Here is a 12,932-nt window from a genome sequence, read left to right on the forward strand (position 1 = left end):
TTCTTTGTGACTGTCCAGCTTTAATAACGCACAGAAGAAACCTGTTTCATAAAGAATTTCTGTCACCAGAACAGATAAAGAACTCTTCTCTAGATTTAGTTCTAGACTTTATTCATAAAGCTTTAAGGGGCTTTGTTTAATCAATAGTGAAACTGGCGCAATAGGTCTCTTATGGCCGCAGTACCGGCTGTTGGGCAATTTTCACGTCTACTCTTTTAATAAAATAAATAATAATAGACTTTATGGACTTTATGGGCTTACACTGACCATAAAGCTAATTCGGATTTCGCTAAGTATACATCCTCATATACATACATCATCTTTGGAAAAATTCGTTGGTTTAATTTTTTTTATATATGTTTTGGACCGCATATGTTAGAAATTGAAGTGTATTGTTCTCGATTTTATCCATCTCTTTAAAAAACAGCATCGATACTTTCGATAGTACATTCACGCTTTCGACAGGTTGGATTCACAACATAACAAACACTACCATTCTAACTAAATTTTACAATTACAATACATTATGAAAAATAAGTTCCCATGTTGACTATAAATATCATGTTATGCACCAACGGTTCCCCAAGTGGATATCTGAGCTAATTCCTTGGTGCAAGGAATAAAAAAAATCGCACGAGAGTTGCGAGTCTATTTAATATATTTAACGAGGTACTAGGACCCTGCATGTATCTAGCAACTTAGATCATCTATTGTTTTTTAGTCCATTAAATATTCCTTAATATGATAGTTAATAGTTCCTTGTACTTATATGGTGTGATTGAAAATAATTTTTTTGGAAACCTTTTTGCTGACAACATAGTTAAATTTTAGGTTTTCAAAATTTTTAAATAATTATTCTTGATTAAATTTCCGCTTATACATACTTATAATCCTTCGATAGTTTCTTTTCAAAAAAAATTGTTTTTAGCTTCCATAGATAGTATTAGAAGAATAAAGGATCCCAAAGAATATTCTTTAGTTTCATGAAACGACATCCTGTCCTAGCAGTTATGACAACATTTTGCGACAGGCAAATAGGAAATTAACTCATACTTCCTTACAAGTCAGGGCTAGGGTTACATGGCTAATTTACTCCAAATATAGAAACTCTGACTTGGTACACAGAGGAAAATCAAAAGTATCTATGTTAATATCTGTTTTAACAGAGTACTAATATATAGGATGGCATGGAACCAAGCTCGGTCTACCCACGGTAGTAGCCGGTAGTGTCTCCCGGTGCTGAGACTTATGCTTTTGTGTGTCCCCTTCTTTAACATACTCGGCGATATCTCCAGCTTTGACATTGGCTAGATACCCGCATTTATCAATGCTTCCAGCTCGTTCCAACATGACCGCTACCCACTATTACGAAGAATTGTAGAATCAAAATGGCTTTCTTAGCTAATTAAAGAGGTTTTGGTCTTCCGTCGACTTCACCTTACCTTACTTAATCTAGGATACCATATTCTAGTATTTCTTATGTCTTCGCTATATGTTTATTATTTTCTAACTTGATTATTATTGTTTATATGATTGTATTGTGATAAAAAATAATTTAAAAATTTTTACATTTCTTAGAAAAAAACTGAATTGTGTAATTCTTAAAGTAGTACTGTTTTTACTGCACATATTATTAGAGTATTATTAAGTTCCCAACAATTTTAATATCAGAGATTTACTAAAATCACTGAATATCATCAACTGCTTATTGAAATCATAAAAATTTATTATTCTCAACGAAATTCTAATAACAAATATATTAATAAAGTGAATATTATGGTGTACATATGTACATATATGGAATTTTTTTATGTCTCTACTAACAGTTAATCGAAAAATTGCTTTGCGTTTATTTATGCTAAAATAAATCTATCTGCAGCATCTAATTCCAAGAAAAACAAACTATCTGCAATATATAAACTAATGTGCTAACATAAAAATCATTGAAGCGTGAGCTAAGCACAGACAGCAGCAGTAGAAATAGCAACAACAAAAAGCTCATAACGCTTCACTAAATAAACAGACATGAAACGGATGAAACGGATGAAACGAATGAAACGGAGTTAATCGCAATGAGAAAGGCTAAGTTATTATCAGCACCGAAACCAAAGGCAGAGTATCTACCACGAACCACCATGAACCAACCGACACTAACCACAGCAGAGGCAGTCATAATAACAAAAGCAAAAAGAGCCAATAAGCCAAAGGACCAAGAACAGTTATTAACATATCAGTTATTTAAATTTTAGCCATTATCAAAATATTTGCGGTCTATTGATGGCCAAGTGCTAATAGAAACAAAAAAGGCAGTGCAGCAAAAATTATTAGAAACCCGATAACCAACAAAATAATGAGACCATATCAGCAGGCAGGATTGGAAGGATTGGGTATACACTGACTATTAGTAGTGGCGGCAGCAGCAGCAGTAATAGCATTTGTGGCAGTATTTAAACTGCTTATGGCATTTAATTAAAGCTTAAAGAAACTATCAAATATCCTGTAAATTTTCTAAAGTTCTAATCATTTTGAGCGAGAGACGAAGCCGAAGTAGGTTTTTGCTTAATTTTAAACTTTAAAACACGTTCGAGGCACTTTAAAGACTTTGACAAACCACAAACTTTACCACCGAAGACCGCAAAAATCTCTACCAGAATTTTTGCCTGCTTAAATTTAAACTGATGACGATGAGCTCACAGACGAAGGACAGGCAACACAAATTTTTGGGTATAATTTTGTAAAATTTGGTGTTTATAAGAAAATTTCAAGTACTTTAGAGTCTTTAGAAGTTTTATTTTGTTTTGTGGAAGTTTACTTTTGTTTGCTTAAGTGCTGAAAAATAGAAAAGTTTAAAATTTTAAGTACTGTTCAGTTGAGAAGTAAAAAACGAAAACCAAAAAGGACTCTTTTTACGCAAAATACCAAAACAAAAATGATCCTTGTTTAACAAAAAATTAACAAATAAAAAATTTTAATTTAAATAAATTTATTTATTTTAAATTTTTTCATTTTAGGTCTAAATATTATCTCACAAGCAAATGTTGAACTCCAATCGTTCATTTAAGTATTGAAATAATAGTAAAGCAGCGGAAAATATGCAGGATATACGCATACGAGTCGAACAGCCCATGACTCACGTGCCCACTAATCAAGGCAGCCGACCTTTACATCTGCTGCCGCAAATAAGTTTAAGGTAATTTAATTAAAATACTCATACATACAAATATATTTAAATTAGATTTAAATATAATTTTCTAACACAATTTAAATTGAATTTTTAGTTGCAATGAGACAAACATTGAACAACATCAACATCAGGTGCCACGCTCTCCCAGCTCAGAGGAGGACAATTCACCAACGGAAATGAACAATTGCAAACGTTTAGTTGATAAACCGCCACTCGTAAGTAACTGAAACTAAAGACTTTCAACCTCATTCCCCCTTCAGCACGCGAAAAGCAAACAAATGCAAAATGCAAATGTTACGTATACGACATGTTAACCATTGTAAATTTATTGCTCACTCAGATTGCTGTAAGTCAGTTAGCAGTTAGCAGTTAGCAGTTAGCAACGGTACAAATGCTGTAAGAAAAGCTAAAAGAACTGTAATCAAATAAATTTTAAAATCGTGTACGGAGCGATGCTTCATTTGTAACGATAAATACAGGAGCACAGCACGGCTCCACACTGCACAATCACTGGAGCAGCACATAAATCTTTTATCCTCATCCATGAAGTCGTTATATTGATGTGTTGTGATGTGCACTGGTTTCCTATGGCGATGCTAACTTTTTAGATCTTTCATTTAGCAGTTTTGAATATTAGAAGTTGCATATGCTTTTTAATGTGTTTCGTTCATGAAATGAATTAGAGCAGATCTATTGAATGGGGAATTGGAATGCATCATAAGTTCAATATCAATATCAAGAAGGATTTTATGATACTGTTTTGTACCCAAATTTTTAAAATTCAATCAACCTAAATTAAATCAAAGTACTGGATTAACGGTTTAACTACTAGAGTAGCAACCTCACAGATATATATATTTTTTTATATTACATTTTTTATTAATAGATGCAAAAATATTATTGAATGTAAAGCGATTAATTGATTAATTTATAAGCATTTAAATAGCGGCTTATAAGCATTTTAATATAAAATTTATCTAGCAGAAATTAAAGATCTGTAATGGTTCTGCCGAATTTTCTGAAAAATTATTTAAAAGCCTTATTTTTAGTAGTAATAATAATAGTAGACAGCAGTGACATATTGCAGAAAGTGGTGAAAATAAGAGAGTGGAGCTTTCGTTGAGTGCCTGATAATGAGTCAGCATATAAACTTGCAAGAATTGTATCAGCTATATAATCTGTGGACAAAACCCTTAATGTGAAATAAGTTGGTTGGTTTGTAACTAAAAGAAATTGTTACTAGCAGAACACTTCATATAGTTGCCATACTAAAGAGCTAGTTCATCCTTACAATTACGTTAGAGCATCTTCACTCAGTGAAATAAATTTGACATTGTTTATTTGATGGGTTATCATGATCTCCTTTATCATCTTAACAAGTTCAGTTATCTAAAGGAAAAATATGTCGACTCTATATTGAAGCACATAGAAAACCCCATAAAATCTTGTCTGACTGTTCGGCTTCGATCTGAACTAGAGAGATTACTGAGCCAAAAATTCCTATATCTGTCTGGTCAATTTTTGGGATGTTCTCAACGACTGACATTTAAACCAACATTCGAAAGCTAAATTTGTTCGGCTTTGATGCCGATCTAGAGAGTTTACTGAGCCAAAAGTTTCTATATCTACCTGGTCAATTGCTAGAATGCCATCAACAACTGGCATATATATGAGAATTACAGTGTGTTCTGTACAGTTAGGGTCGGATAGTAGTAAAAGAAATCAGCCAATGCCCCATATATATTATATTCTATTCTATTTTTGGTGGCAAAAACTCGTTACGCTATTGTGAAATTGTGTTCAAAAACTTCAGGCAGATAGAATGTAAGTTTTTATGACTACTTCCAAAAGATAAAAAAAAAGAGAAATATTATATAAAATGCACGCCAATTTGATCACCAATTCTGTTTTGTTTCGTTGGTATGTTTTATATCAGCATTTCTCAATTAATGATCTGCAGACTACCTCTTCCACATAAAGCCCAAACTGTCATAACAATGTCTTAACCGTTTTTGGGCAATATATAATATATAAATGACTATGATGTTTTTATATTATTCACCTAATGTGGTGTTTCTATTACAAATGCCTATTTCAAGGATAGGCTGATTCATTGATAATTGCCGGAACTCTATTAAGTTCGTAGAAAAGGAAGAAAAGAAAATTCAGGAAATAAGGAAATACATAGCTATGCTACATGAAAAGGTTAAGGTATTTCAACATGTAAATCACCAGCAAGCTACTATGTAGTCAAATCAATGAACTATATTTTACCCTGGCATTTATCTGTACTGCAGTACCAGTTGTAAATTCGTCATTTTGTATTCAACGTTTGATCAGAGATTTAGTTATAAACACTCTAATTCTACAGTAAATGTATATGAAAAGATTAAGGTATTTCTACACAGGGCTTCGAAATGGAACCGAACCAAAAACCGAAAAAATCGATATTTTTGCAGGAACGAAAACCGGAAAGAGATTATCATTATAACCTATTTAAATAATATATAATGGAATTAATAATTGAAAGATCTTTTGATATACTAAAATTAAATTTGTTTCTCTCAAGAAAAATTTTTCCATGACAAAATGTTCGCATAATTAAATCATCACCTACTTAATATATTGAATTTACAAGGAAAGTACCTAATAAATATCTTGTCCCCTTTTTATAGAAGTTTTAAAAGTCAATCGGCAAACACTGTCAGTTGTCAATAATCACAGTAAGCTTCTAACAAATCATGTTAACATATATGGGTTTCAATTCAATCAAAGAGACATATAGATAGAATGAATTGACTGCAGTTTCAGGAATTCAATTTATAATTTTAAGTACTTTTTGAATTGCAAACAGAATCATTCCCAACAATATAAGCTTTTAAGACAACCTCTTCTAACTATTTAAAGATTTCCATATATTATGTTAAATAGGTATGGATTAAGAAATGAGAAAATGGTATGACAAATGGTTGCAGTTCTTAAACTGCAATTATAAAATTAATTTATCCTCTTATAAATTATCTTACCATTATTATTATCTTGCCACACTACCGCACCTTTTGGCCACATAATTGTCCCTCAAATTAATTTGTGCAATTTTGATTCTGACAACTCTGACAAGTGCTGTTTGTAGTTTTACTAAATTAATTTTCCACAAATTTTCTACATGAGCACTTTAACACGCCCCAAAACAACTCGAACCTACGCCAACAATTGCAATCCGAAGAAATTATTTAAGCAAAAAATGTGCAACGTTCTGAACGCGTTCAAATTGCATTAACAACACTTTTGGTTAAGTACTTCTGTGCTTCCCCGTTCTGAACAGGCACAGTTTTTCAAACCATAGAGCTTCACTCGGCAGCTGTAGATGCACACGGGCTTCAGTTTACTTATACAAAAACAAAAATAGAGAAGTACAATATTACAAAAATACAATATTACAAAAATACAAAAATGCAAAAATGTGAAGAAAATCCAAACTTACTGACTTTATGACACACAAATCCTGGCGATAAATGGAAAAATACAATGGAAATGTTACGCCTGCAAATGACAAACTGCACACAATTTTCACGTCTGGCTGGAAGAGGGGAAAGACACTGCAAATGCCACTAACCAGAAAATGGGAAATAGTTTTGTTAACTTCCATAAAATCTTGGCTTACATTTTGTGTTGCATGCCACACAATAGACGCCCTTTTTCGGTAGCATTGATAATGGATGTGGCAATGAAAAAGTTTAAGATTGTTAGGTACTGCAAACAATACATTTAACTGGAGAACTATGGAACGTGTCTATTGCAAGATAAAGCCAAAGACAAAAACGACAACAAAAACTAAAAGCAGAAAATTTAAATTACAAACTAAGAAAAATTATCTCTTTACTAAATGGAAAGTTTAGATACTGAATCATATATCAGATATTTTTATTTTATCAGTTCAGAGCACCATATGTGAAGGGACATATATAATGTACAGAAATCCAGAGTTATTTAACGTGATTTCCTGCTATGAAGGCTTAACATCACAGTGTTTTTCACACACACATCGGTATATGCGCCCAATGGAACTCCAAAAAAATTCGCCGGTGCCAATAAGAAATGTGTGTAAGACATAACTTCTACTTTGGTTTGATACGAGGCTCATCTAAGCCTCTGCTGATCTTTGGGTCTCAGCACCCGGTAGTAAATACGCAACTCCACGCCTAATGAATGAACATTCTCCCCGCGTAAGTTTTGATATTAATCACAGTCACTACGAGTCCAACATTAACTGGTCAGCACAGCCAAAAATGCGGGCCACTGACCCCCGTAGTATCAGAGATCTGAGAGTGGATTCAGTTGAAAAATACATTAAAGATCGTGCTCTGAAACTGTTCAATACAATTGACAGTCACAATAATCCAACTCTCAGTATCCTAAAAATACAGCGAAATTTGATAAACACAGGCAGATACAAAGACATCAGATCCATCATCTTATAAAGCCCCGTAAAGCCCCGTATTTAGTGTGACTTAAAACTGTCCACAAATAAAATAGAGTAAAGGTGCTGTTTCACCAACTCAGACATCTGAATATCAATATCAATTACAATCTCTAGTCAAATGTCGCAGGCTACCATGCACACTTCTTACACAAGTGTCAGCGTGGTACCGGGATTTTAGTCGACTCTTACGACAGGCATGCCTACCGAGGGATTATTCTAACCCCTTCACCGCAGGAGAAATAGATAAGGTACAATATACAAAAGGCATTTATTTTGTATTTAAAAGGACAAATATGCAAAGCCTTATTTGAGATCTATTGTGTTAACGCTATATTGAAACTATTGATCAATTTAACAAGATGTTCAAGTTCAAAACTACAGATGATACTATCTATGACAAATACAAATCTTCACTTAATTTCTTAATAATCGAAAGACACGAATATTTTACACAATCTGTATGTGCCAGCGACCTGCAATGACATTTTTTAAGGATGGTAGTTTCCAGGTGTCCGGTTAAGAATACAAAAATTAATCTGAATTTAAATTGCGAAACTTTTCAGCTTTTTTGTTGTTGAATTGAGTAATCTATGTACCATAAATTGGCTAAGGTCTTTACAAAAAATATAAACTGTTATCGAGTTCTGTTTAATCATGCAATATAATAAAATAAGTACATTGTTGGAGAGTGGAAGTTACGAATTGCGAGGGTGGTACTAACCCAACCAAAAACTCAATTATTCCAGTTTCAAAAAATTCAGTTTCATTAGTTATATTATGTTATTAACAACATGTTTTATATTCCGAAAGAACATTTATTCTATTACATCTAATCTGACTGTGACCAAATGAATTGGTGAATTTTCATTTGACTGTAGATAAATAACAACAAAGAACACGAATTACTTCACCTATTACTAAACTGCCATTCCACACCTCTTGATACCGTCTAACGCTCCAATTGCATCATATGATAATTTGATAATTTTCACATATATGGCAACGTTCCTAAACTTTTAAACAGATTAGGTTCAATCTTTCCATTCCCTCGTTATTATCTCTAAGTTCATTATTCTTGCAGCAATATAACCTTATCCTAATTTGTGTTATTGATGCTCAGGGATCACCCAAAAAGATCCCATTAAGAAGATTGGTTGGATTGTAAGATTTCAGCTTCCTAATTCCCTTTAGAATTAGTCTCTAGCATTGAATAAATTGAAAAAAAAAATTTATAATTAAAGAGAATCAAAGTGTTTTGTTTTGAAAAAAAATTAAATATTTCTCAAGCCCACAAAAAACATTGAAATTCATTAATGTTTAATATTTCATCATTAAAATAAACAAATTATTACAAAAAAAAAGAAAGGGGAAATACGACCACTATTTATTTGCCCGTATAATAATAAAATACTGGTACCTTCAGTATTATATTCTACAACTCACTTGATATCCAATTCTTACGTACACCATTGCATGTGGTTGACTATGAAATACCAATCAGCTCACCAACCTAACTGAAAAGTTAGGACCTCCTTCCACTTGACGTACCTATAACATATATCTACAAATAATATTTAATAAAGCTTATGCTGAATTTATACTTAACGCCATTTTACAAGTACCAAAGCAATCTCAAATCAAACACAGGCATTATTACTTAGCTTTTCTGGTCCCTTATTATATCAGCAACAATGTACAATAGAATTTTTACTTCTATCGGGTATAAATTCTATGACATTTCTTATCATTCATGCACCCTAGTTTGATAAGCGGGCAAAACAAACTTAGAATTTACGTATTCTTAAAGGTGTTCCTTCATTTCTTCCCTACTCAGTTATAAGTACACGCCTATGAGGTGAACATAAAGTTACATGAATCACTCATAATGCTCTTGTTGCTTTATATTGGATTTTGTTATATGATACCTCAACATGTCTGAGTTGTTAAACTACGAATATATGGAAGCAACTTCATATACCATCAGAGCAAAAGATACAAACTTTGCACCTTCAATTTGCTAAATCAAGGCATACGTGCACTCCGTCGTTTTGCAGTTGTTAATACTTTTTACCAAACTGCGATAAACTTTTGTTGAACAACGTTTTCAATTGATTTGCATTTAAACTTTTTAACCTGCACGAAGTCTTTGCAACCGTTGACATCATTCTGTACTCAGAAAAGGTTAAAGATACTTGTTTTAAAAATTTAAGAGTGTGAATAATTGATTGTCGTACACATATAACAATTTAATTTATTGTACTCGTATATTATTGAAATTTTTTTAATTTTATTAATTTTCTTAATTAAAATTTTTTTATATAATGTTTGTGATTTTTAGGTAAAAAGACTAACCATGGGTATGGGCTTGCTGCGCTCAACAGAACTAGAAAGTCGACCGCTCGTACATACCACTTCATCCTCTCTCAACTCTGGCTCCTCACAGACAATATCCGATGGTTATGTGAACGAGGCGATATGTGAACCTGATAAAATAATATCTAGTAAATTTGGTGATTCGTGTCGACAGTCGTTAACCGCGTTACCCTCTATGGAAGCAGCTCACCGCCTACAAGAACATAACGAATTTAGTTACAAGAAAAAATATCTGCGAGAAACTTGCAGTGGTAAGTCAATCTAATATTCAAAAATAAACTAATATATATTAAAAGTTATTATATTTACATAATTATTTAGCGAATTCAAGTCCAAAGATGTTTGCACCAAGCGCGCCATTACGTTTAGATAGTCTTAGCTTAGCTGAACAGAATGAACTGAAAGGTGCGGCTTGGTTTCAAGCGGGCATACCACGTGAGATCTCATTAGAAGTATTATCACGACAGAGTCCTGGTGCATTTTTGGTGCGACAAAGTAGCACAAAACCCGGTTGTTTTGCATTATCGCTAAGAGTACCGCCACCAGCGCCAAAAGTTGCGCATTACTTAATACTAAAAACGCCTAGAGGATATAAAATTAAGGTAAATGTTGCTTATAGATGATTATACATGACTTATGACATATGAAAATTTTGTTTTTAGGGCTTCACGAAAGAATTTACTTCATTGCGTGCGCTAATAACACATCATTCTGTTATGCCTGAACTGCTACCAGTACCATTGACTTTACCACGTCCAACGAACCCTGCTGCAAGTAGTCGAAACGGCTCGCGTGGCAGTGGTTTGGATGGTGATGATTTTGATACATATGGTTCACTTAATGATTTTCGAAAAATGATGTCTGATTTAAATGTATGACTTTTACTTGATGAAAAAGCTGAACAACTCAATGTATTGAATACGTCAGACACGTTAAGTTCAGCTGCAGTGACAACATTAATAACAACTGACGGAACTGATGTCACGAGCAACAGAACGACAACAACAACATTATTAACAACTGTCATAGCCGATGTCGTGAGCAACACAACACTTTCAGTTCCAACAACAATGTCAACAAACTTCCCAACAACTTCAACTATAACTGCAATTACTACAGGATCAAGTGCAAGTATGGCTACTAACGTTTCATCCATGAAGGTGTTGACACCAACGCGGATTGGTTCAAATGCTTAATTAATTAACATTGACATTGTTAACAAACACGTGACTTCAGCATTTGCTCACATATTAATTTTATTTAAATTAAGATAAATTGTAAAGCAACGAACATACAAAAGTATAGCAACAAAAATAATATGTAAAACGAACAAGGATATTGGTAGGATATGTAGATAAGCATGCCTTCCACTGTACTATAATTTGAGGACTGTTATGTAGGAACCATACTTTACTCATAGAAATAAAAAATTGAAAGCTTTAAAAATATATATCCACACATACAATATATTTTTATAAAAGGAAAAACTGATGTCGAACTGCATGACGACCATTTACAAAACAATAGTAGAAAATTAAATAATTAATGCAAATAAAATTACAAATATTTTTAATGATATATTTTGGAAATTATTCAGGACCTCAAAAAACGTTGCATTTCTTAGTAAACTGACATTTACCCTTTAAACCTTACCGTCTGCATATCCTTTAACTCATTATTCTCAAATCAATAAAAGTTGTTAAATTTTAAGAGAAATTAAATTTTGATTATATTAATATAGTTTGAAGAAACTATATATATCTACTTGCATAATTCCACTTTTTTCGTATTTTTTTCTATGGTTTATTAAACGTTTATACTGATTTGACCCGTTCACTTGATCTAGTGGACTTACCAAATCAATATAGTTGGTAGATATGATGAAGCCATATCTTCCTCGCTTTATAACAATGGCAACAAAACCGATTATAGAGATTATAACCAAAAGGAGGTTTTACTAAAGAACACACCCTTTATTTACTTTAGCATTGAGTTTAATATGCTCTTTATAGAACATTAGTTAGCTTCTCATAGAACGACAACTATGAGGAACAACTTTAAATCAAAGTTTGTTGCTTTTAATAGTGACCTTACTAGCTTCACAAGCGATATTTGGAGAATTAAAGCTATCATCTGCATCCTTTTAAAACACTTATACTAGAGACTTATTCCTTACTAAGCCTTATTTTTTTTATTTTGACCTATCATGTTTGGAATATAATAATAGTATTTCATAGTGTTTAGTGCTTTACGGTGTTCGAATAATTCAAGTTCACTTAATTCACAAGTTAAAGTTTTGATAAATTAAATCGAACACTTCAGATGTTCGAAAATGCTAGACGTTTTTCGAATTGTTCGAGCTACTCGAATAGCAAATCTGCTTTTCCACATTTTATATTCATTTTCTTTTATAAAAAGACAAATAACATTGTATATTCGAACACAATATAGCGTTTGACCCTGTTCGATTGACTCACTTTGCTCGATCCAAGTGTTCCATCACAAACCTTAAACAAACATTAAATTGCTCGAAGTGTTCAACCATAATCGAAAGACTAGCTGTGTCGCTTTTGAGCGACCGGATTGCTCGATCACAAGAATACTCGAATATAAAATTACTCGAAAATTCGAACAGTTCAAATAATATTTAAAGGACTACTTAAAACCTTTGCAAAGCATTTGAATTCATCTAAACATTTATTTTGTTTTGAAGAAGTCTATTTTTTATCCAACTTTAACAGAGAAACATCGAGCATCTTAAATTTAGTTTTTAGACTTCAATTATGGTTTGCTATAATATCTGAAATTCGAAGGATATTTAAAATGTTCTAGATTTGATAATATACTCAAGACAAATTAAATTATATAAGTGGAGCTAACATATTCAATACT

General features: G+C 32.5%; 1 protein-coding gene across 1 annotated transcript; it reads left to right on the forward strand.

The window, feature by feature from the left end:
• The first annotated feature begins 3,025 nt into the window (after positions 1-3,025).
• On the forward strand, positions 3,026-11,721 carry LOC119671759 (tensin-3). The gene is made up of 5 exons (XM_038082524.1): positions 3,026-3,190; positions 3,279-3,399; positions 10,006-10,291; positions 10,362-10,642; positions 10,703-11,721. Exons 1-5 carry the CDS (start codon positions 3,093-3,095, stop codon positions 10,916-10,918), a joined length of 1,002 nt encoding a protein of 333 aa, XP_037938452.1. The 5' UTR covers positions 3,026-3,092; the 3' UTR covers positions 10,919-11,721.
• The last annotated feature ends 1,211 nt before the right edge of the window (positions 11,722-12,932 follow it).

The sequence above is a fragment of the Teleopsis dalmanni genome, chromosome 1, assembly GCF_002237135.1.
Source record: "Teleopsis dalmanni isolate 2A chromosome 1, ASM223713v2, whole genome shotgun sequence".
Classification (NCBI taxonomy): domain Eukaryota; kingdom Metazoa; phylum Arthropoda; class Insecta; order Diptera; family Diopsidae; genus Teleopsis; species Teleopsis dalmanni.